This window comes from Ranitomeya imitator, chromosome 3 (genome assembly GCF_032444005.1).
Source record: "Ranitomeya imitator isolate aRanImi1 chromosome 3, aRanImi1.pri, whole genome shotgun sequence".
NCBI classification, from domain to species: Eukaryota; Metazoa; Chordata; class Amphibia; order Anura; family Dendrobatidae; genus Ranitomeya; species Ranitomeya imitator.
In genome coordinates this window covers 285,368,169-285,393,366 of record NC_091284.1, presented here as the reverse complement: position 1 = coordinate 285,393,366, position 25,198 = coordinate 285,368,169, and the positions used below count along the sequence as shown (strand labels likewise).

Genomic DNA, 25,198 nt, shown 5'->3' with positions numbered 1-25,198 from the left:
ACGCCTGTAAAATACGGACCGTATTTCCCTACGCGGAGTGTGACGCCGGCCTAATGGGTAGGACAATGATGGGAATGACAGGACAAATAAGGGCGGTGGATTGGTCTGGGGAGACTGCAGCACCGAGACATGGCCACTGGCTCCCGTATAGACAGTGATCGGCGCCCCCTGGTGGCGGCAGTGCAGAATGTCCCGGCACAGCACCGGCCGCTGCTATGGTTCTTCTGCTTCGTTGCTTCCCAGTGCGCGGTCACATGATTGTACAGTCATCCTTCCCTTCAACCAATCGCGTGCAGGATGAGGCCAGCTCCACCCCTCCCACGTGACTCGCCAGACCCGGCTGTTCTCGCTGTCAGAGCGTGGTACCCGGCTGCTGCGATTCCTGACATACTGCGGCTGTCACCATGGTGCTGGAGCTAGACCTGTTCCGTGCGGATAAAGGAGGAGACCCCGAGCTGGTGAGAGAGACGCAGAGGAAGAGGTTTAAGGATCCGGGTCTGGTGGACGCCTTACTGGAGGCAGACACTGCGTGGAGAAAGTGTGAGTATCGCCGAGCGAGGGTGTGTAGGAGAGGCCCTGTACACGCACGGCCAGCAGAGGGCGATGCCGGGATCCTGCGCTCCATGTGGCTGATGCAATCATGCAGCAGGCTGACTGCAGGGGCGTGGCCATGTGACGTCATGCCGGGCGAGACCTCAGTGCTTCACATGCGCCGTATATACCGGCCGTGCCGCAATGCTGGCGGGTGTCTATCGTGAGCTGATGCAACGTCTTACTGCCACAGCGCCACCTACCGGCTCCTAGAACCCACGCACCCACTAGCCGCCGGGCGCACTGCACTGACTGCTACGAGGGTCGTTACCTCGCCCACCCTCTGTGTTCTGCTGAGCTCTCGCTGGCTTTGTCTTCCCTCTGTCTCCGCCCCCTCTTTGATTGACAGCTGTCAGAGCCGGGAAGAGGTGCAGAACAAGCAGGTGTGAAGGAAGGGAATCTGTCACGTCCTTTTTCCTGTTAAACTGCCCAGTGTCTTGTTAGTGATGCACATTGCTTCAGTAATTCAAAACGTCCCAGTATTTGTCACAAATGACTCTTATTATACTTTCAGGGCCGGTTTTAGGCAACGATGTCCCCAAATGCTGACACATATCACATCACACAGAAGCATTTCTGCTGTATTTACATGCGCTGAGTTCAGGCCGCTAAACGAGTGTGATCAACAATATTGGAGTCGTTCGCTTGTTTCCCGGCCTCTTTACACCAAGAGAAAGAATGATGGGAACAGAATATTCATAATTAGATCAATCTGTCCCCGTACAGTATCGTGTTATCAGCAGCACATCTACAGTTTACACTGGCAATGTGCTGCTGAGAACAAGGATTTCTGTTCAGGCATAAACAATCCAATCACTCGATGAATATGGAGCATGTGCTTGTTTAGTATAATACACCCCATAGTCTTCCACATAGCATGATGCATCCCACAGTCCTCCATATAGTATAATGTGCACCACAGGCCTCCATATTGTATAATGCACACCCCATTGTCCCCCATATAATATAATGTGCCCCATAGTCCTCTATATAGCATAATACACTCTTCAGAGTCCTTCATATAGTATAATATACTCCCCATTGACCTCCATATAGTATAATACACTCCCCATTGACCTCCATATAGTATAATACACTCCCCATAGACCTCTATATAGTATAATACACTCCCCATTGACCTCCATATAGTATAATACACTCCCCATTGACCTCCATATAGTATAATACACTCCCCATAGACCTCTATAGTATAATACACTCCCCATTGACCTCCATATAGTATAATACACTCCACCATAGACTTCCATATAGTATAATGCACTCCCCATAGACCTCCATATGGTATAATACACTCCCCATAGTTCTCCATATGGTATAATACACTCCCCATAGTTCTTCACATAGAATAATACACCTCACAGTCCTCCATATAGTATAATGTGCACCACAGGCCTCCATATAATAATAATAATAATAATCTTTATTTTTATATAGCGCTAACATATTCCGCAGCGCTTTACAGGTTGCACACATTATCATCACTGTCCCCGATGGGGCTCACATTCTAGAATCCCTATCTGTATGTCTTTGGAATGTGGGAGGAAACCGGAGTGCCCGGAGGAAACCCACGCAAACACGGAGAGAACATACAAACTCTTTGCAGATGTTGTCCTGGGTGGGATTAGAACCCAGGACCCCAGCGCTGCAAGGCTGCTGTGCTAACCACTGCGCCACCGTGCTGTCCATATTGTATAATGCACACCCCATTGTCCTCCATCTATATATATAATTGTCTAAGGGTTTTTCCGTCTGTCTGTCTGTCCTGGAAATCCCGGCTCTCTGATTGGTCGAGGCCGCCAGGCCTCGACCAATCAGAGACCGGCACAGCATCGACGTAGAAATCCCGCGTCTCTGATTGGTCGAGGCCACAAGGCCTCGACCAATCAGCAACGGGCACAGCGACGATGATGTCATAAAGGACGTAGACATCCCGCGTCTCTGATTGGTCGAGGCCGCCAGGCCTCGACCAATCAGCAACGGGCACAGCGACGATGATGTCATAATGGTTGCCATGGCGATGATGTCATAAAGGTTGCCTCGACCAATCAGCGACGGGCACAGTCTGCCGCGAATTCTGGAATCATCATTGTCCATATATTACAGAGACATGCATATTCTAGTATACCCGATGCGTTAGAATCGGGCCACAATCTAGTATAATATAATGTGCCCCATAGTCCTCTATATAGTATAATACACTCTTCAGAGTCCTTCATATAGTATAATACACTCCCCATAGACCTTCATATAGTATAATACACTCCCCATTGACCTCCATCTATATATATAATTGTCTAAGGGTTTTTCCGTCTGTCTGTCTGTCCTGGAAATCCCGGCTCTCTGATTGGTCGAGGCCGCCAGGCCTCGACCAATCGGCAACGGGCACAGCGACGAAGATGTCATAATGGTTGCCATGGCGACACTGATGTCATAAAGGTTGCTTCGACCAATCAGCGACGGGCACAGCGACGATGATGTCATAATGGTTGCCATGGCGACGATGATGTCATAAAGGTTGCCTCGACCAATCAGCGACGGGCACAGTCTGCCGCGAATTCTGGAATCATCATTGTCCATATACTACGGGGACATGCATATTCTAGAATACCCGATGCGTTAGAATCGGGCCACAATCTAGTATAGTATAATACACTCCCCATTGACCTCCATATAGTATAATACACTCCCCTTTGACCTCCATATAGTATAATACACTCCCCATAGACCTCTATATAGTATAATACACTCCCCATAGACCTCCATATAGTATAATGCACTCCCCATAGACCTCCATATGGTATAATACACTCCCCATAGTTCTCCATATGGTATAATACACTCCCCATAGTTCTTCACATAGAATAATACACCTCACAGTCCTCCATATAGTATAATGTGCACCACAGGCCTCCATATTGTATAATGCACACCCCATTGTCCTCCATATAATATAATGTGCCCCATGGTCCTCCATATAGTATAATACACTCTTCAGAGTCCTTCATATAGTATAATACACTCCCAATAGACCTTCATATAGTATAATACACTCCCCATTGACCTCCATATAGTATAATACACTCCCCATAGACCTCCATATAGTATAATGCACTCCCCATAGACCTCCATATGGTATAATACACTCCCCATAGTTCTCCATATGGTATAATACACTCCCCATAGTTCTTCACATAGAATAATACACCTCACAGTCCTCCATATAGTATAATGTGCACCACAGGCCTCCATATTGTATAATGCACACCCCATTGTCCTCCATATAATATAATGCGCCCCATGGTCCTCCATATAGTATAATACACTCCCCTGTGTCCTCCATATAGTATAATACACTTCCCATAGTCCTTCATATAGTATAATACACTCCCCGTAGTCCTCCATATAGTATAATACACTCCCCGTGGTTCTCCACATGCAATAATACACCCCACTGTCCACCATATTGTATAATGTGCACCACAGGCCACCATATTGTTTAATGCACCCGATTGTCCTCCATATAATATAATGTGCACTATAGTACTTCATTTAGTATAATATACTCCCAAGAGTCCTCCATATAGTATAATACACTCCCCATAGTACTCAATGTACTACAATGCACTCCCCATAGTATAATGCACCCCATAAATCTTCGTATAGTGTAATGCATTCCCCATAGTCCTCAATACAGTATAATGCAGGTCCCTTTATAGTACATATAGTATAATGCACCCCACAGTCCTCCATACAGGATAATGTGCACCACAGTCCTCTATATTGTATAATGTACACCCCATATTTCTCCACAGAGTATAATACACTCCCAATAGTCATTCACATAGTATAATACACCCCCCATAGTCCCTCCATGTACTACAATGCACGCCCCATAGTGTAAGGCACCCCATAATTCTGTGTATAGTATAATGTATTCACCATAGTTCTCGATACAGTATAATGCAGGTTCCATCTAGTACATATAGTATAACACACCCCATAGTCCTCTATACAGGATAATGTGCACCACAGTCCTCCATATTGTATAATGCGCACCCCATAATCCTCCATATAGTATAATACACTCCCCTTAGTCTGACATATAGTATAATACACTCCCCATAGTCTGCCATATGTATAATACACTCCCCGTAGTCCTCCATATAGTATAATACACTCCCCGTAGTCCTCCATATAGTATAATACACTCCCCGTAGTCCTCCATATAGTATAATACACTCCCCGTAGTCCTCCATATAGTATAATACACTCCCCGTAGTCCTCCATATAGTATAATACACTCCCCGTAGTCCTCCATATAGTATAATACACTCCCCGTAGTCCTCCATATAGTATAATACACTCAACGTAGCCCTCTATATGGTATAATACACTCCCCATAGTCCTTCATATGGTATATTGTACCCCCTATAGTCCTCCAAATAACATGCTGCATCCCTCGTAGTCCTCCATGTAGTATAATGCACCCCATAGTTCTTCATATAGTATAATGCATTCCCCATAGTCCTTGATACAGTGTAATGCAGGTACCATATATTCTAATGCACTGCCCATAGTTCGATAGATTACAATGCAGCCCTCCTATAGTATAATTCAGCCCCCCCATAGAATATAATGTAGCCCCGCCTATAGAAAATAATGCAGCCCCCCTCATATGGTATAATGCGGCCATCAAACAGAATATAATGTAGCCCACTCATAAGGTATAATGCAGCCTCCCCATAGAATGTGATGTAGCCCCCTCATAGTGTATTTCAGCCCCCCCATAGAATATGATTCATCCCCCATTAGAATATAATGCAGCTCCCTCATAGGGTGTAATTCAGCCCCCCATAAAACATAATGCAGCCATCCCACAGAATATAATGTAGCCCCTTCATAGGGTATAATTCAGCCCCCATAGAATATAATGTCGCCCCCCCATAGAAAATAATGCAGCCCCCTTATAGTATATACAGTAGACCCTCATATAGTAAAATGCAGTCCCACAGAATTATGGCCACCAGTACTCACTCAGTGATAAAAATAAAAAATACAGTACTCGCCTCTCCTCCTCGCTCCCACGCTGATTCCAGCTGTGCTTCGTTCTCAGCAACTGCACCTTCCGTCTGCCTGGCACACACAGCATGGTGCGCGATTAAGTGATGTCGTCGTGCACCTGCAGTGTCAAGGGCAGAGGAGAATGATGGGGGAGGGAACGTCATATGATGCCATCTCCTCCATTATTGCTTTCAACTGTATTGGTATCTATGATGCTGATACAGCTGAATGCGCCGCCTAGGGAGTGGGCACTGATGCCGGGCAGACCGCTGGAGGAGCGGGGGCCCTAGGGAGCTACCTAGTCTGCCTGCCCCTAACGCCGGCCCTGTGTACTTTGATGATTGCCCCACATACTTTCTGTTTCAGTCATAGGGGCAGGGATCTCTAGCTTTCCAGTCATGGTTAGTCAAATGCCTTTTCAAATTTTCCACACCCATCTCATCATAATTTCCTGCTCCCTACCAAAATCTCCCTGCAGATCCCGGGCTTGCACAATGACTATCCGTTTCCTGGATGCATATCCGCTTTTATGCTCCGGAGCCGCTGAGAGTCAGTGACCACATGATAGCTTGTGAACATGCACACTATGCGACTGTGACTCTTAGTGGTTCCGGAGCATGCACACATATGAAATTAGCAAATACCGTATATACTCCAGTATAAGCCGACCCGAGTATAAGCCGACCCCCCTAATTTTGCCACAAAAAACTGGGAAAACTTATTGACTCGAGTAAGCCTAGGGTAGGAAATGCAGCAGCTACCGGTGAATTTCAAAAATAAAAATAGATGCTCCATACCGTTCATTATTGCCCCATAGATGCTCCATATAAAGCTGTGCCACATATAATGCTCCATATCGTTGATTATTGCCCCATAGATGCTCCATATAAAACTGTGCCATATATAATGCTCTATACCGTTCATTATGGCCCCATAGATGCTCCATATAAAGCTGTGCCACATATAATGCTCTGCACCGTTCATTATGGCCCCATAGATGCTCCATAGAAATCTGTGCCATATATAATGCTCTGCACTGTTGATTATTGCCCTATAGATGCTCCTTATAAAGCTGTGCAATATATAATGCTGCTGCAATAAAAAAAAAAAATCACATACTCACCTCTCTTCGCTCAGAAGGCCGGCGCTTTCAATATTTACCTGCTCCTCGTGCGGCTCCGTCTCCAGCACTGACGCTCAGCAGAGGGCGCGCACTGACTACGTCACCGTGCCCTCTGACCTGAGCGTCGCAGCCAGAGGACACTGGAGACGGAGCCGCACCGGAACGAGGAGCAGGTAAATATCGCGCAGTGCTCCCCTCCCCGTATACTTACCTGCTCCTGGTGCGGTCCCTGCTTCTTCCACCGCTGCATCTTCTTCCTGTATTGAGCGGTCACAGTTACCGCTCATTGCAGTCATTAACCCCTTTACCCCCAAGGGTGGTTTGCACGTTAATGACCGGGCCAATTTTTACAATTCTGACCACTGTCCCTTTATGAGGTTGTAACGCTGGAATGCTTCAACGGATCCTGGTGATTCTGACATTGTTTTCTCGTGACATATTGTACTTCATGATAGTGGTAAAATTTCTTTGAAACCTGCGTTTATTTCTGAAAAAAAGAGAAATTTGGCGAAAATTTGGAAAATTTCACAATTTTTCAAATTTGAATTTTTAAATCACAGAGATATGTCACACAAAATACTTAATAAGTAACATTTCCCACATGTCTACTTTACATCAGCACAATTTTGGAACCAAAATTTTTTTTTGTTAGGGAGTTATAAGGGTTAAAAGTTGACCAGCAATTTCTCATTTCTACAACACCATTTTATTTTAGGGACCACATCTCATTTGAAGTCATTTTGAGGGGTCTATATGATAGAAAATACCCAAGTGTGACACCATTCTAAAAACTACACCCCTCAAGGTGCTCAAAACCGTATTCAAGAAGTTTATTAACCCTTCTGGTGCTTCACAGGAATTTTTTGAATGTTTAAATAAAAATGAACATTTAACTTTTTTTCACAAAAAATGTAATTCAGCTCCAATTTGTTTTATTTTACCAAGGGTAACAGGAGAAAATGGACCCCAAACATTGTTGTACAATTTGTCCTGAGTATGCCAATACCCCACATGTGGGGGTAAACCACTGTTTGGGCGCATGGCAGAGCTCGGAAGCGAAGGAGTGCCATTTGACTTTTCAATGCAAAATTGACTGGAATTGAGATGGGACGCCATGTTTCGTTTGGAGAGCCCCTGATGTGGCTAAACATTGAAACCCCCCACAAGTGACACCATTTTGGAAAGTAGACCCCCTAAGGAACTTATCTAGAGGTGTGGTGAGCACTTTGACCCAACAAGTGCTTCACAGAAGTTTATAATGTAGAACCGTAAAAATAAAAAATCATATTTTTTCACAAAAATTATCTTTTCGCCCCCAATTTTTTATTTTCCCAAGGGTAAGAGAAGAAATTGGACCCCAAAAGTTGTTGTACAATTTGTCCTGAGTACGCTGATAGCCCATATGTGGGGGTAAACCACTGTTTGGGCGGATGGGAGAGCTCGGAAGGGAAGGAGCGCCGTTTGACTTTTCAATGCAAAATTGACAGGAATTGAGATGGGACGTCATGTTGCGTTTGAAGAGCCACTGATGTGCCTAAACATTGAAACCCCCCACAAGTGACACCATTTTGGAAAGTAGACCCCCTAAGGAACTTATCTAGAGGTGTGGTGAGCACTTTGACCCACCAAGTGCTTCACAGAAGTTTATAATGTAGAACCGTAAAAATAAAAAATCATATTTTTTCACAAAAATTATCTTTTTGCCCCCAATTTTTTATTTTCCCAAGGGTAAGAGAAGAAATTGGACCCCAAAAGTTGTTGTACAATTTGTCCTGAGTACGCGGATACCCCATATGTGGGGGTAAACCACTGTTTGGGTGGATGGGAGAGCTCGGAAGGGAAGGAGCGCCGTTTGACTTTTCAAAGCAAAATTGACAGGAATTGAGATGGGACGCCATGTTGCGTTTGAAGAGCCACTGATGTGCCTAAACATTGAAACCCCCCACAAATGACACCATTTTGGAAAGTAGACCCCCTAAGGAACTTATCTAGAGGTGTGGTGAGCACTTTGACCCACCAAGTGCTTCACAGAAGTTTATAATGCAGAGCCGTAAAAATAAAACAAAATTTTTTTCCCACAAAAATTATTTTTTTAGCCCCCAGTTTTGTATTTTCCTGAGGGTAACAGGAGAAATTGGACCCCAAAATTTGTTGCCCAATTTGTCCTGAGTGCGATGATACACCATATGTGGGGGGAACCACTGTTTGGGCACATGGGAGGGCTCAGAAGGGAAGGAGTGCCATTTGAATGCAGACTTAGATGGAATGGTCTGCAGGTGTCACATTGCGTTTGCAGAGCCCCTAATGTACCTAAACAGTAGAAACCCCCCACAAGTGACACCATTTTGGAAAGTAGACCCCCTTAGGAACTTATCTAGATGTGTGCTGAGCGCTTTGACCCACCAAGGGCTTCACAGAAGTTTATAATGGAGAGCCGTAAAAATAAAACAAAAATTTTTTCCCACAAAAATTATTTTTTAGCCCCCAGTTTTGTATTTTTCCGAGGGTAAAAGGAGAAATTCGACCCCACAATTTGTTGTCCAATTTGTCCTGAGTGCGCTGATACCCCATATGTGGGGGGGAACCACTGTTTGGGCGCATGGGAGGGCTCGGAAGGGAAGGAGCTCCATTTGGAATGAGGACTTAGATGGAATGGTCTGCAGGTGTCACATTGCATTTGCAGAGCCCCTAATGTACCTAAACAGTAGAAACCTCCCACAAGTGACACCATTTTGGAAACTAGACCCCCTAAGGAACTCATCTAGATGTGTTGTGATAGCTTTGAACCCCCAAGTGTTTCACTACAGTTTGTAACGCAGAGCCTTGAAAATTAAAAAAAAAAATCTTTCCCCCCAAAATTATTTTTTAGCCCCCAGTTTTGTATTTTCCCGAGGGTAAGAGGAGAAATTCGACCCCAAAAGTTGTTGTCCAATTTGTCCTGAGTACGCTGATACCCCATATGTTGGGGGAAACCAACGTTTGAGCGCATGGCAGAGCTCGGAAGGGAAGGAGCGCCATTTGGAATGCAGACTTAGATGGAATGGTCTGCAGACGTCACATTGCGTTTGCAGAACCCCTAATGTACCTAAACAGTAGAAACCCCCCACAAGTGACCCCATATTGGAAACTAGACCCCCCAGGGAACTAATCTAGATGTGTTGTGAGAACTTTGAACCCCCAAGTGTTTCACTACAGTTTATAACGCAGAGCCGTGAAAATAAAAAATCTTTTTTTTTCCCACAAAAAATATGTTTTAGCCCCGAGTTTTGTATTTTCCCAAGGGTAGCAGGAGAAATTGGACCCCAAAAGTTGTTGTCCTATTTGTCCTGAGTACGCTGATACCCCATATGTTGGGGTAAACCCCTGTTTGGGCACACGGGAGAGCTCGGAAGGGAAGAAGCACTGTTTTACTTTTTCAACGCAGAATTGGCTGGAATTGAGATCGGACGCCATGTCGCGTTTGGAGAGCCCCTGATGTGCCTAAACAGTGGAAACCCCCCAATTATAACTGAAACCCTAATCCAAACACATCCCTAACCCTAATCCCAACAGTAACCCTAACCACACCTCTAACCCTGACACACCCCTAACCCTAATCCCAACCCTATTCCCAACCGTAAATGTAATCTAAACCCTAACTGTAACTTTAGCCCCAACCCAAACTGTAGCCCTAGCCCTAACCCTAGCCCTAACCCTAGCCCTAGCCCTAACCCTAGCCCTAACCCTAGCCCTAACCCTAACCCTAGCCCTAGCCCTAGCCCTAACCCTAGCCCTAACCCTAGCCCTAACCCTAGCCCTAACCTTAGCCCTAACCCTAGCCCTAACCCTAGCCCTAACCCTAACCCTAGCCCTAACCCTAGCCCTAACCCTAGCCCTAACCCTAGCCCTAACTCTAACCCTAGCCCTAATGGGAAAATGGAAATAAATACATTTTTTTAATTTTTCCCTAACTAAGGGGGTGATGAAGGGGGGTTTGATTTACTTTTATAGCGGGTTTTTTAGCGGATTTTTATGATTGGCAGCCGTCACACACTGAAAGACGCTTTTTAGTGCAAAAAATATTTTTTGCGTTACCACATTTTGAGAGCTATAATTTTTATATATTCTGGTCCACAGAGTCATGTGAGGTCTTGGTTTTTGCGGGACGAGTTGATGTTTTTATTGGTAACATTTTCGGGCACGTGACATTTTTTGATCGCTTTTTATTCCGATTTTTGTGAGGCAGAATGACCAAAAACCAGCTATTCATGAATTTCTTTTGGGGGAGGCATTTATACCGTTCCGCGTTTGGTAAAATTGATGAAGCAGTTTTATTCTTCGGGTCAGTACGATTACAGCGACACCTCATTTATATCATTTTTTTATGTTTTGGCGCTTTTATACGATAAAAACTATTTTATAGAAAAAATAATTATTTTTGCATCGCTTTATTCTCAGGACTATAACTTTTTTATTTTTTTGCTGATGATGCTGTATGGCGGCTCGTTTTTTGCGGGACAAGATGCCGTTTTCAGCGTTACCATGGTTATTTATATCTGTCTTTTTGATCGCGTGTTATTCCACTTTTTGTTCGGCGGTATGATTATCAAGCGTTGTTTTTTGCCTCGTTTTTTTTTTTTTTTTCTTACGGTGTTTACTGAAGGGGTTAACTAGTGGGCCAGTTTTATAGGTCGGGCCGTTACGGACGCGGCGATACTAAATATGTGTACTTTTATTGTTTTTTTTTTTTTATTTAGATAAAGAAATGTATTTATGGGAATAATATTTTTATTTTTTTTTTCATTATTTTGGAATATTTTTTTTTATTTTTTTTTACACATTTGAAATTTTTTTTTTTTACTTTGTCCCAGGGGGGGACATCACAGATCAGTGATCTGACAGTTTGCACAGCACTCTGTCAGATCACTGATCTGATAGGAGTGCAGGCTGCTTCACAGTGCCTGCTCTGAGCAGGCTCTGTGAAGCCACCTCCCTCCCTGCAGGACCCGGATCCGCGGCCATCTTGGATCCGGGGCTGGAGGGAGCAGGGAGGGAGGTGAGACCCTCGCAGCAACGCGATCACATCGCGTTGCTGCGGGGGGCTCAGGGAAGCCCGCAGGGAGCCCCCTCCCTGCGCGGTGCTTCCCTGTACCGCCGGCACATCGCGATCATCTTTGATCGCGGTGTGCCGGGGGCGGTCCGTGACCGCTCCTGGCACATAGTGCCGGATGTCAGCTGCGATAAACAGCTGACACCCGGCCGCGATCGGCGGCGCTCCCCCCGTGAGCGCTGCCGATCGCATATGACGTACTATTGCGTCCTTGGGAAGTAAAGCCCACCCCACATGGACGCAATAGTACGTCTAATGGCAGAAAGGGGTTAATATGCGGCTCCACCCCTATGGGAGGTGGAGCCGCATATTCATTTCTGTAATGAGCGGTACCATGTGACCGCTCAATACAGGAAGAAGATGCAGCGCTGGAAGAAGCAGGGACTGCAGGGACCGCGCCGGGAGTAGGTAAGTATAACTAGACAGCCCCCGCTTCCCCTCCCCTGCCGACCCCAGGGTATGACTCGAATATAAGCCGAGAGGGGGACTTTCAGCCCAAAAAAATGGGCTGAAAATCTCGGCTTATACTCGAGTATATACGGTACCTCCAATTAGAAATATAGTATAGTTCTTCTGATATGCTTTGCAGCTTACCTCCTGTTCAGGCATTGCAGTAGCTTAGAAATCCTTATATTCCACCGAAGCCCTCGTTCTCCTGTAATGAAACAAAAATAAAAGAACAACAATGTCCCTCACCTGTCTGCCATTCTGTCCCACACCGTAATCCATGTCTGGGGGATAATTAGCTTTCAACCTGGACGGTGCCAAGATTCTACCGTCCAGGCTGAGAACCACTGGTGAATGAGCTGCTGTGACCTCGGTGAGACTACGTTCCCTGCCGGGCTGAACTGCCGTGACATCGGTGAGATCCCCTCTAGCACCGTGAGAAACCGTGATGACCTCATCGCCAGTCACTGACGCTGTGCTAGCAGCAGTTCAGTCACCAGTGGTTCTCAGCCTGACATGACAGCGCAACAAACACCTGGTTTTTGGGCAGCCGAACCCGAACAATAACATGAACTTCCTGGTGAAGTCCGCGTTCAGTGTTCATGCCCGAACTTTACTCTTGTGGTTTGCCCATCTCTAGTTTGGAGACCTGGAGACCAATATTTCTCAATATTGCTTTTCAATTTTTCAATTCAGTTTTCAATTTATCTATGTAATTTTCCATTTCGCTTTTCAATATATTGATAGAACCTGCCTCCCTTCCCCTGCTGAAGGAGCCACGGTATGTTTTTCCCATTAAATCAATAAGGTGCTTATTCATCCATTGGATACCCAATCACAATTGAGTGCAGAATTTTAGTGGTTAAAAATCTGGCACATGTTGGTGTGGATCCAGGCTGTAGTAACAGTATCATCAGGACACTATACTGGCCACACAGCTCCCCAGTATGTAGCTTCTTTGAGACATGCAGCCATGGACGTAGCTCCTAAATTGCGCACAGGGGCGTGTAAGTGCATTTGGACTGTTTCTTCCAAGTATATAACCCCGCCCTCACTGCACTTCCAGCCTGATTTGCAAAATAAGCTAGATCGCTCCTGACTGGCACATCAGATCTCTGTAAAAAAGTTATTCTTTATATTGGGGGACAAGCGTCTACACAGGAATACCTCTGCTTCCATATGTAAAAAGGAGCAGAAAGTTTTTTATTTTACTGTGCCGAAAATGATGCGGTAATAAATCTGCTGCTATATCTGCCTGCTGTGTAATGACCCTACCCTGGTTGTTGGCTGCAGTGCTGTGTAATGACCCTACCCTGGCAGTTGGCTGCAGTGCTGTGTAATGACCCTACCCTGGCAGATGGCTGCAGTGCTGTGTAATGACCTTACCCTGCAGATGGCAGCAGTGCTGTGTCCCTACCCTGGCAGATGGCTGCAGTGCTGTGTAATTACCCTACCCTGGCAGATGGCTGCAGTGCTGTGTAATGACCCTACCCTGGCAGATGGCTGCAGTGCTGTGTAATGACCCTACCCTGGCAGATGGCTGCAGTGCTGTGTAATGACCCTACCCTGGCAGATGGCTGCAGTGCTGTGTAATGACCCTACCCTGGCAGATGGCTGCAGTGCTGTGTAATGACCCTACCCTGGCTGATGGCTGCAGTGCTGTGTAATGACCCTACCCTGGCTGATGGCTGCAGTGCTGTGTAATGACCCTACCCTGGCTGATGGCTGCAGTGCTGTGTAATGACCCTACCCTGGCTGATGGTTGCAGTGCTGTGGTCAGGGCCGGCGTCAGTACCCGGGCAAGTGCCGGGGCCCTGTCGAGACAGGGGGCCCATTCAAGGATATATACTAGATGGCTGTTCTATAAACTACGTGGGCCGTGTTATATTCTATATGGGCTGTGCTATATACAATGTGGCTGTGTTATATGTTACGTGGGCTGTTATATGCTACGTGGGCTGTTATATACTACATGGCTGTGTTATATGCTACGTGGCTGTGCTATTTACTACGTGGGCTGTTGTTATATACTACATGGCTGTGTTTATATGTGATCATGAATCGTGGTATGTGTTAAAGGGGGGCCCACTGAGACTCTTTCGCCCGGGGCCCTCAAAAACCTGGAGCCGGCCCTGGCTGTGGTGCAGCCATCTGCCAGGGTAGAGTCATTATACAGGGCCACCGCAGGTCACCCGCGTCATGTCAGCACTGTATGTGTAACCTGTGGACAGGTTGATTTTTTTTTTTTTTTTTTGCCAGTTTTTTTTCACTACTATATCTATTAAATATCTATTAGAGCAGCACAAAAAAAGAGTCTGGGTGCAGAGCCTCCCAGGCAAATGCCAAACCTCAATTATAAAAATCCAGAAAAATTGGAGGCAGCACACCGTTTTGTAGTGAAAAGGAGCTACCGTATATATTCGAGTATAAGCTGAGATTTTCAGCCCAAAATTTTGGGCTGAAAGTGCCCCTCTTATACTCGAGTCACGGTGGGCGGCAGGGTCGGCGGGTGAGGGGGAGAGGGCGCTGAGGCATACTCACCTAGTCCCGGCGGTCCTGACGCTCCCTCTGCCTGTCCCACGGTCTTCGGTGCTGCAGCTCTCCCCCTGTTCAGCGGTCACTTGGGACCGCTGATTAGAGAAATGAATATGCGGCTCCACCTCCCATAGGGGTGGAGCCGCATATTCATTTCTCTAATCAGCGGTGTCGGTGACCGCTGATAGAGGAAGAGGCTGCGGCACCGAAGACCGTGTGACAGGCAGAGGGAGCGGGACGCCGGGAGCAGGTAAGTATGTAATATTCACCTGTCCGCGTTCCACACGCCGGGCGCCGCTCTGTCTTCGCGTCCTCTTGCAGTGACTGTGCAGGTCAGAGGGTGCAATGACGCACATAGTGTGCGCGCCGCCCTCTGCCTGATCAGTCAGTGCAGAGAGACGCCGAGACGGAACGCTGAGGAGCTGCAAGCAAGAGAGGTGAGTATGGCATTTTTTTTTTATTGCAGCAGCAATGGCACAGCTTTATATGGCACAGCTATGGGGCAATAATGAACGGTGCAGAGCACTATATGGCAGCTATGGGGCAATAATGAACGGCGCAGAGCACTATATGGCAGCTATGGGGCAATAATGAACGGCGCAGAGCACTATATGGCAGCTATGGGGCAATAATGAACGGCGCAGAGCACTATATGGCACAGCTATGGGGCAATAATGAACGGCGCAGAGCACTATATGGCAGCTATGGGGCAATAATGAAAGGCGCAGAGCACTATATGGCAGCTATGTGGCAATAATGAACGACGCAGAGCACTATATGGCAGCTATGGGGCAATAATGAATGGCGCAGAGTACTATATGGCAGCTATGGGGCAATAATGAACGGCGCAGAGCACTATATGGCAGCTATGGGGCAATAATGAACGGTGCAGAGCACTGTATGGCACAGCTATGGGGCAATATTGAACGGTGCAGAGCACTATATGGCACAGCTATGGGGCAATAATGAACAGTATGGAGCATCTATTTTTATTTTTGAAATTCACCGGTAGCTGCTGCATTTTCCACCCTAGGCTTATATTCGAGTCAATAAGTTTTCCCAGTTTTTTGTGGCAAAATTAGGGGGGTCGGCTTATACTCGGGTCGGTTTATACTCGAGTATATACGGTATGTAATCAGCCCAGAAAGCTTCCTGTTGGGACCGAAACGTCGCTTTCTGGGATGATTACATAGCTCCTTTTCACTACAAAATGGTGTGCTGCCTCCAATTTTTCTGGGGTTTTTGCATCTATCTATCTTATCTATCATTATTGTTAATGTAATTCACTTGTGGCTGCTCTCTCTCTCTCTCTCTCTCTCTCTCTCTCTCTCTCTCTCCCTCTCTCTCCCTCTCTCTCCCTCTCTCTCCCTCTCTCTCCCTCTCTCTCCCTCTCTCTCCCTCTCTCTCCCTCTCTCTCTCTCTCCCTCTCTCTCCCTCTCTCTCCCTCTCTCTCCCTCTCTCTCCCTCTCTCTCCCTCTCTCTCCCTCTCTCTCCCTCTCTCTCCCTCTCTCTCCCTTCCTCTCCCTCCCTCCCTCTCCCTCTCCGGTACAGTCCAAAAGTTTGGACACACCTTATCATTTAAAGATTTTTCTGTATTTTCATGACTGAAAATTGTACATTCACACTGTAGGCATCAAAACTATGAATTAACACATGTGGAATTATATACTTAACAAAAAAGTGTGAAACAACTAAAATTATGTCTTATATTCTAGGTTCTTCAAAGTAGCCACCTTTTGCTTGAATGACTGCTTTGCACACTCTTGGCATTCTCTTGATGAGCTTTAAGAGGTAGTCACCGGGAATGGTTTTCACTTCATAGGTGTGCCCTGTCAGGTTCAATAAGTGGGATTTCTTGCTTTATAAATGGGGTTGGGACCTTCAGTTGTGTTGTGCAGAAGTCTGGTGGATACACAGCTGATAGTCCTACTGAATAGACTGTTAGAATTTCTATTATGGCAAGAAAAAAGCAGCTAAGTAAAGAAAAACAAGTGGCCATCATTACTTTAAGAAATGAAGGTCAGTCAGTCCGAAAAATTGGGAAAACTTTAAAAGTGTCCCCAAGTACAGTGGCAAAAACCATCAAGCGCTACAAAGAAATGGGCTCACATGAGGACCGCCCCAGGAAAGGAAGACCAAGAGTCACCTCTGCTTCTGAGGATAAGTTTATCCGAGTCACCAGCCTCAGAAATCACAGGTTAACAGCAGCTCAGATTAGAGACCAGGTCAATGCCACACAGAGATCTAGCAGCAGACACATCTCTACAACAACTGTTAAGAGGAGACTTTGTGCAGCAGGCCTTCATGGTAGAATAGCTGCTAGGAAACAGCAGCTCAGATTAGAGACCAGGTCAATGCCACACAGAGATCTAGCAGCAGACACATCTCTACAACAACTGTTAAGAGGAGACTTTGTGCAGCAGGCCTTCATGGTAGAATAGCTGCTAGGAAACCACTGCTAAGGACAGACAACAAGCAGAAGAGACTTGTTTAGGCAAAAGAACACAAGGAATGGATATTAGACCAGTGGAAATCTGTGCTTTGGTCTGATGAGTCCAAATTTGAGATCTTTGGTTCCAACCACCGTGTCTTTGTGCGACGTAGAAAAGGTGAACGGATGGAATCTACATGCCTGGTTCCCACCGTGAAGCATGGAGGAGGAGGTGTGATGGTGTGGGGGTGCTATGCTGGTGACAATGTTAAGGATTTATTCAAAATTGAAGACATAGTGAACCAGCATAGCTACCACAGCATCTTGCCGCTGCATGCTATTCCATCCGGTTTGTGTTTAGTTGGACCATCATTTATTTTTCAACAGGACAATGACCCCAAACACACCTCCAGGCTGTGTAAGGGCTATTTGACCAAGAAGGAGAGTGATGGGGTGCTACGCCAGATGACCTGGCCTCCACAGTCACCAGACCTAAACCCAATCTAGATGGTTTGGGGTGAGCTGGACCAAAGAGTGAAGGCAAAAGGGCCAACAAGTTGCTAAGCATCTCTGGTAACTCCTTCAAGATTGTTGGAAGACCATTCCTAGTGACTACCTCTTGAAGCTCATCAAGAGAATGCCAAGAGTGTGCAAAGCCGTCATCCATGCAAAAGGTGGCTACTTTGAAGAACCTAGAATATAAGACATATTTTCAGTTGTTTCACACTTTTTTGTTAAGTATATAATTCCACATGTGTTAATTCATAGTTTTGATGCCTTCAGTGTGAATGTACAATTTTCATAGTCATGAAAATACAGAAAAATCTTTAAATGAGAAGGTGTGTCCAAACTTTTGGTCTGTACTGTGTATATATATATATATATATATATTTTAAGTGTTTTGCTGCTGTCCGATTATTTATTTTTTTATAGTGAAATCGGAGAATGTTTCCCTCCCTATGTAGAACACTTTTATAGTGATCAGTAGTGCTTTTATCAAAGCGAGGCATTTTTGTAATGTTTTTCCCCATGGGTTTATCTATAGAGAAATGCCGGGAATGAGTGTATGAACTGTCAATAAGACATACCGCACCTAGGAATGCCTGCCTTTTTTGTGGGTGTATGGCGCACAATACTGGTTCATGCTTCTCATTTTCTGGTGTTTGTAATTCCAGGCAGATTTCAGGCAGATGCTTTAAACAAGTCCAAGAATCTGTGCAGTAAGAGCATTGGAGAAAAAATGAAGGTAAGTGGAAAGTTCCCACAATGAGATTTTGATGCTGCATATTTTCACTGCACAAAATAACTTGGTGCCCTGCAGTTCCAGAAAAGTGGATGGCATTCATAGAAATGCGCACTGTGCTTCTTTTTTATACAGTGTAAACTGACCTGCTGTACGTGTTTGAAAACCATATGTGAATCTGTCTTGCTGGTTCTCTGAATTGTTTGTGCAGATTTTTCACGTAGACTTCCATCAAATACAGAAATTCCGCAGGTGAAAAACACATACGTTTTTAGTGTGATCTGCACATGACAGTTTCAATAAAGTTTTGTCAAAGTCAAAATTCCAGGAAGTATCAAAACAAAGCCGTGTTCTATAAAACATGACATACCAACAAGAAACCAAAAGACCTAGGCGTCAACAACTCACGTAAAAAAGCGCACTCAAAACCGCACATTTATCTAATAAGGGCAGACAATTTGCACCATCAAAAACTGAACAGCAGGACATAACCTCTAAAGAGAACCTTTCACCAAATTCTTAATGTTGAACTGAACAAACGATTTAATAATGGCTGCAGAGCGGAATAAAATGTTTGTTTTCTTTTTTAGTTTGCCCTTCTGTTGTTAGAGGTAATAGAAATCAAATAAGGAGTTAACTTTAGTTAGGTCCAAGTGGGTGTTATTAGATAGTTTTCACTGGGGGAGTGTACTTCTGCCTTCTATATGACGCTGACCAATCATAAGAAGGCAGCAACATAGAAGTGCAGATGGACTTGTGGTGATGTCATCAGTCCCCAGGTCCTGCCAGCGTGCGCAGCCTAAATAAGTACTGAAGATGTATCACACTGCACAAAAGTGGAAATATTGCTGGAGTTGTACCATAGACATAAGTTTTTACTATTGATGCTGCCTATGCAGCGTTAATAGTAAAAACATCTAATGTTAAAAAAAAAAATTAAAAATCATTATATACTCACCTTCCGCCGCCTTTCCCGCTCCTCGCGACGCTCCGGTGACCGCTCCATGCAACCGGCAGGTTACGGTGGCAATAATGATAGGCAACAAGGACCTACCATGATGTCACGGTCATGTGACCGCGACATCATCACAGGTCCTGCGCGTGAAGGACTTGCCATGATGTCACGGTCATGTGACCGCGACGTCCTCACACCCTGGGACCGGAAGTTTCCGCGCGGTGACAGAACTACAAGGGTCCCTCGGATTGGAAGGTGAGTATGTTTATTTTTTATTTCTTAACCTGTGACATACGTGGCTGGGCAAAATACTATGTGGCTGGGCAATATATACTACGTGGCTGGGCAATATACAACGTGGCTGGGCAATATACTACGTGGCTGGGCAATATACTACGTGGCTGGGCAATATACTACGTGGCTGGGCAATATACTACGTGGCTGGGCAATATACTACGTGGGCATGCATATTCTAGAATACCTGATGCGTTAGAATCGGGCCACCATCTAGTAGACATATAAGTATATAGTGTCCATCCTCTGTTAACATTCAGTGCAGCTGTTTGCCCTTCAAACGACTATGGCAGATTAACCCCTTAACGTCCAATGACGGGCAGTGTCTGTCATTGGACACCTCCCCCTGTTTGATTCGGGTTCCAGCGATGAGCCCGCACCTTTTCCAGCACATGATAGCTGATCTGATCACCTGATATGTGCCCCTAACAGCCGCAGGTGGAATTGCGATCTACCTGTGGATGTTAACATGTTAAATGCCGCTATCAAACTCTGACTGCGGCATTTAAAGGGAATCTGTCAGCTGTTTTGGCCGCTATAAGATGCGGCAACTGCCTCTCAGAGCTTATCTGACGCTTTTTTGTTGACAAGCAGGAAGCTTGTCATTACCTCCTTCCATAGGTGCCAGTGTCACATGAACGCAAGTCACCGATGGGTTGGCATGACAACCTGGGGCCAGCAGGAGACCCCTGTGGTTGTCATAGCCGGATAGCTATGAGCACCGCTAAGTGGGATGGCAAGTCATAGCAAGTGAGCATATCTGCTACATAGAGCAGGGCTGCAGCTTCTAGTCTCCCGTAGGGACTGTTGAAGCAAGTAAAAAGTAAAAAAAAAAGTTTTAAAAAATATATAAAAGTTCAAATCATCCCCCTTTTGTCCAATTCCAAATAAAACAATACAAAAAAACAAATATGCACCTATTTGGAATCAACCGATCTATCAATTTATAAAAAGAATTAATCCAATCGGTAAACGGCGTAATGAGAAAAAAAAATCAAAATGCCGTAATTAACGGCAATAACGGGCGATCCAAAGATCTTATACACACCAAAATGGTATGAATAAAAACATCAGCTCGGCGCACAAAAAATAAGCCCTCACCCGACCCGAAATCACGAAAACTGGAGACACTACGGGTATCAGAAAGTGGCAACATTTTTTTTTTTTTTTTACAAACTTTGGAATTTTTTTTCACCACTTAAATAAAAAAATAACCTGGACATGTTTTGTGTCTGTGAACTCGTTATGACCTGGAGAATCATAACGGCAGGTCAGTTTTACCATTTAGTGAACCTAGTAAAAAAAAAAAAAATCCAAAAAACAATTAGTTAGTTAGTAACTGGCTTAGTGATAGAAAGCAGAGGGTGGTTATAAATGGTATAGTCTCTAACTGGGTCGCTGTGACCAGTGGGGTACCGCAGGGGTCAGTATTGGGACCTGTTCTCTTCAACATATTCATTAATGATCTGGTAGAAGGTTTACACAGTAAAATATCGATATTTGCAGATGATACAAAACTATGTAAAGCAGTTAATACAAGAGAAGATAGTATTCTGCTACAGATGGATCTGGATAAGTTGGAAACTTGGGCTGAAAGGTGGCAGATGAGGTTTAACAATGATAAATGTAAGGTTATACACATGGGAAGAGGGAATCAATATCACCATTACACACTGAACGGGAAACCACTGGGTAAATCTGACAGGGAGAAGGACTTGGGGATCCTAGTTAATGATAAACTTACCTGGAGCAGCCAGTGCCAGGCAGCAGCTGCCAAGGCAAACAGGATCATGGGGTGCATTAAAAGAGGTCTGGATACACATGATGAGAGCATTATACTGCCTCTGTACAAATCCCTAGTTAGACCGCACATGGAGTACTGTGTCCAGTTTTGGGCACCGGTGCTCAGGAAGGATATAATGGAACTAGAGAGAGTACAAAGGAGGGCAACAAAATTAATAAAGGGGATGGGAGAACTACAATACCCAGATAGATTAGCGAAATTAGGATTATTTAGTCTAGAAAAAAGACGACTGAGGGGCGATCTAATAACCATGTATAAGTATATAAGGGGACAATACAAATATCTCGCTGAGGATCTGTTTATACCAAGGAAGGTGACGGGCACAAGGGGGCATTCTTTGCGTCTGGAGGAGAGAAGGTTTTTCCACCAACATAGAAGAGGATTCTTTACTGTTAGGGCAGTGAGAATCTGGAATTGCTTGCCTGAGGAGGTGGTGATGGCGAACTCAGTCGAGGGGTTCAAGAGAGGCCTGGATGTCTTCCTGGAGCAGAACAATATTGTATCATACAATTATTAGGTTCTGTAGAAGGACGTAGATCTGGGTATTTATTATGATGGAATATAGGCTGAACTGGATGGACAAATGTCTTTTTTCGGCCTTACTAACTATGTTACTATGTTACTATGTAATTGTGGAATTGATTTAATTTTTTTTTGAAGTTTCACCCCATTTGGATTTTTTTCCTGTTTTCCAGTACATGATATGGTAAAATCAAATTCAAGAGTGCAACTTGTCCCGCAAAAAAGAAGCCCTCACATGGCCATATTGACGGAAAAAATAAAAAATGTTATGGCTGTGGGAAGAAGGGAAGCAAAAAATGGAAACACAAAAACAGAAATACCTATGGTCATTAAAGGGAACCTGTCACCCCGTTTTTTGAGATTGAGCTATAAATACTGTTAAATAGGGCCTGCGCTGTGTGTTCCTATAGTGTATGTAGTGTACCCCGATTCCCCATGTATGCTGAGAAATAACTTACCAAAGTCGCCGTTTTCGCCTGTCAATCAGGCTGGTCAGGTCGGGAGGGCGTGGTGACATCGCTGGTTCTTCCTCAGCTTTACGTTGGTGGCGTAGTGGCGTAGTGGTGAAGACACAGCGCGCGATCTGCGCTGTAATCCCTTGCATCGGTGGGGGCCGCCATCTTCCTGGGGCCGCGCGTGCGCAGATCGAGTGCTCTGCTGCACGGGGCTTCAGGAAAATGGCCGCGGGATGCCGCGCGTGCGCATTAGAGATCGCGGCGGCCATTTTCCCAAAGCCGAGTTTGCATCTCGGCTTTGGGAAAATGGCCGCCGCGATCTCTAATGCGCACGCGCGGCATCCCGCGGCCATTTTCCTGAAGCCCCGTGCAGCAGAGCACTCGATCTGCGCACGCGCGGCCCCAGGAAGATGGCCGCCCCCACCGACGAAAGGGATGACAGCGCAGATCGCGCGCTGTGTCTTCACCACTACGCCACCAACGTAAAGCTGAGGAAGAACCAGCGATGTCACCACGCCCTCCCGACCTGACCAGCCTGATTGACAGGCGAAAACGGCGACTTTGGTAAGTTATTTCTCAGCATACATGGGGAATCGGGGTACACTACATACACTATAGGAACACACAGCGCAGGCCCTATTTAACAGTATATATAGCTCAATCTCAAAAAACGGGGTGACAGGTTCCCTTTAAGGGGCTAGTGAAGGTCCCATTCAGTTACTGACAGCAGTGATCTTCAAAACCATGAATGAGGATAACTTGTATTTTTTTTTTTTTTTTAATTTTTTTTTACTTTGTGATTACAGAAAAAGGAGCCCGTTGGTGACACCGATGTTCTTCCAGACGGTATATGTAATGTGGAGGAAATAGCAGCAGATATACTTAGTGTAAGTTTACCGTAAAGCCACACTTTATAAGGCATGCTAATGTTTTACTTTCTTTTTCAGGGGGCTGCAAAATAATGACGATGGAAAATGTACAAAAAGTAGTACCATGACCTTTGGCTCTCCCTTTCCTTATATTCGGCATTCTGCTAAATATATTGTCTGAAGCATTTGTAAAGAAATCTTTTCTATGGTTCTCTGAATCCGTTCAGGAAGGTCCCGCCACAGCATTTCAGTTGGGGTGAGGTCTGGTTGTTGATTGGGCCATTACAACACCATAATTTTCTTTTTCAGCCATTCTGATGTATACTTTCTGATGTGCTGATCATTGTCCTGTTTTATGACTCCATTTCATCCAAGCTTTAGCTTTTGGATAGATGGTCTTTGAAAAGACTCTAAAATGGTTATACAGGTTTATTCACTGGCTGCAAAAAAAAAAAAAAGCCCAATTAGTCACCCCTTCACCACCATGCTTGACAGTTGGTATGAGGTCTTTGTGTTGATATTTTGTGTTTGCTTTTTGCCAGACATCTCCACTTTGAACTTGTCTGTACAAAGGATATTGTTTCAAAAATGATTTTTAGTTTGTTTAGATACACCTGTGCAAACGTTACCTATGCTGTCATGTTCTTTTCAAAAAGAAGAGTCTCCAGGCAACGCTTCCAAACAATCCATACTTACCGTATATACTCGAGTATAAGCCGAGATTTTCAGCCCAAATTTTTGGGCTGAAAGTGCCCCTCTCGGCTTATACTCGAGTCACGGTAGCGGTGGGGTCGGCGGGTGAGGGGGTGAGGGCGCTGAGGTATACTTACCTAGTCCCAGCGATCCTCGCGCTGTCCCTGCCTTCCTCCCCGTCTTCTGTGCTGCAGCTTCTTCCCCTCTTCAGCGGTCACGTGGGACCGCTCATTACAGAAATGAATAGGCGGCTCCACCTCCCATAGGGGTGGAGCCGCCTATTCATTTCTCTAATCAGCGGTGCCGGTGACCGCTGACAGGAAGAGGCTGCAGCACAGAAGACGGGGAGGAAGGCAGGGACAGCGCGAGGATCGCTAGGACTAGGTGAGTATGTTATATTTACCTGTCCACGTTTCAGCCGCCGGGCGTCGCTCCATCTTCCCGGCGTCTGCGCTCTGACTGTTCAGGTCAGAGGGCGCGATGACGCATATAGTGTGCGCGGCGCCCTCTGCCTGATCAGTCAGAGCGGGGAGACGCCGGAACGAGACGCTGGGAGCTGCAATCAAGAGAGGTGAGTATGTGTTTTTATTTTTATTACAGCAGCGGCCATGGCACAGATTTATGTGCAGCATCTATGGGGCACAATGAACGCTGCAGAGCACTATATGGGGCATCTGTGCAGCATCTATGGGGCACAATGAACGCTGCAGAGCACTATATGGGGCATCTATGGGGCACAATGAACGCTGCAGAGCACTGTATGGGGCATCTGTGCAGCATCTATGGGGCACAATGAACGCTGCAGAGCACTATATGGGGCATCTGTGCAGCATCTATGGGGCACAATGAACGCTGCAGAGCACTATATGGGGCATCTGTGCAGCATCTATGGGGCACAATGAACGCTGCAGAGCAATATATGGGGCATCTGTGCAGCATCTATGGGGCAATATGAACGGTGAAGAGCAATATATGGGGCATCTGTGCAGCATCTATGGGGCAATATGAACGGTGAAGAGCAATATATGGGGCATCTGTGCAGCATCTATGAGGCAATATGAACGG

At 45.6% G+C, this 25,198-nt stretch overlaps 1 protein-coding gene across 1 annotated transcript in view; it reads left to right on the top strand.

The window, feature by feature from the left end:
• Positions 1 to 307: 307 nt before the first annotated feature.
• Positions 308 to 25,198, top strand: part of SARS1 (seryl-tRNA synthetase 1) — an 80,845-nt gene continuing 55,954 nt past the window's right edge. The window contains exons 1-3 of the mRNA XM_069756501.1: positions 308 to 540; positions 18,474 to 18,544; positions 23,378 to 23,458. Coding sequence (XP_069612602.1) covers positions 405 to 540; positions 18,474 to 18,544; positions 23,378 to 23,458 — 288 coding nt within the window. The 5' untranslated portion in view covers positions 308 to 404. The remainder of the gene's footprint in view (positions 541 to 18,473; positions 18,545 to 23,377; positions 23,459 to 25,198) is intronic.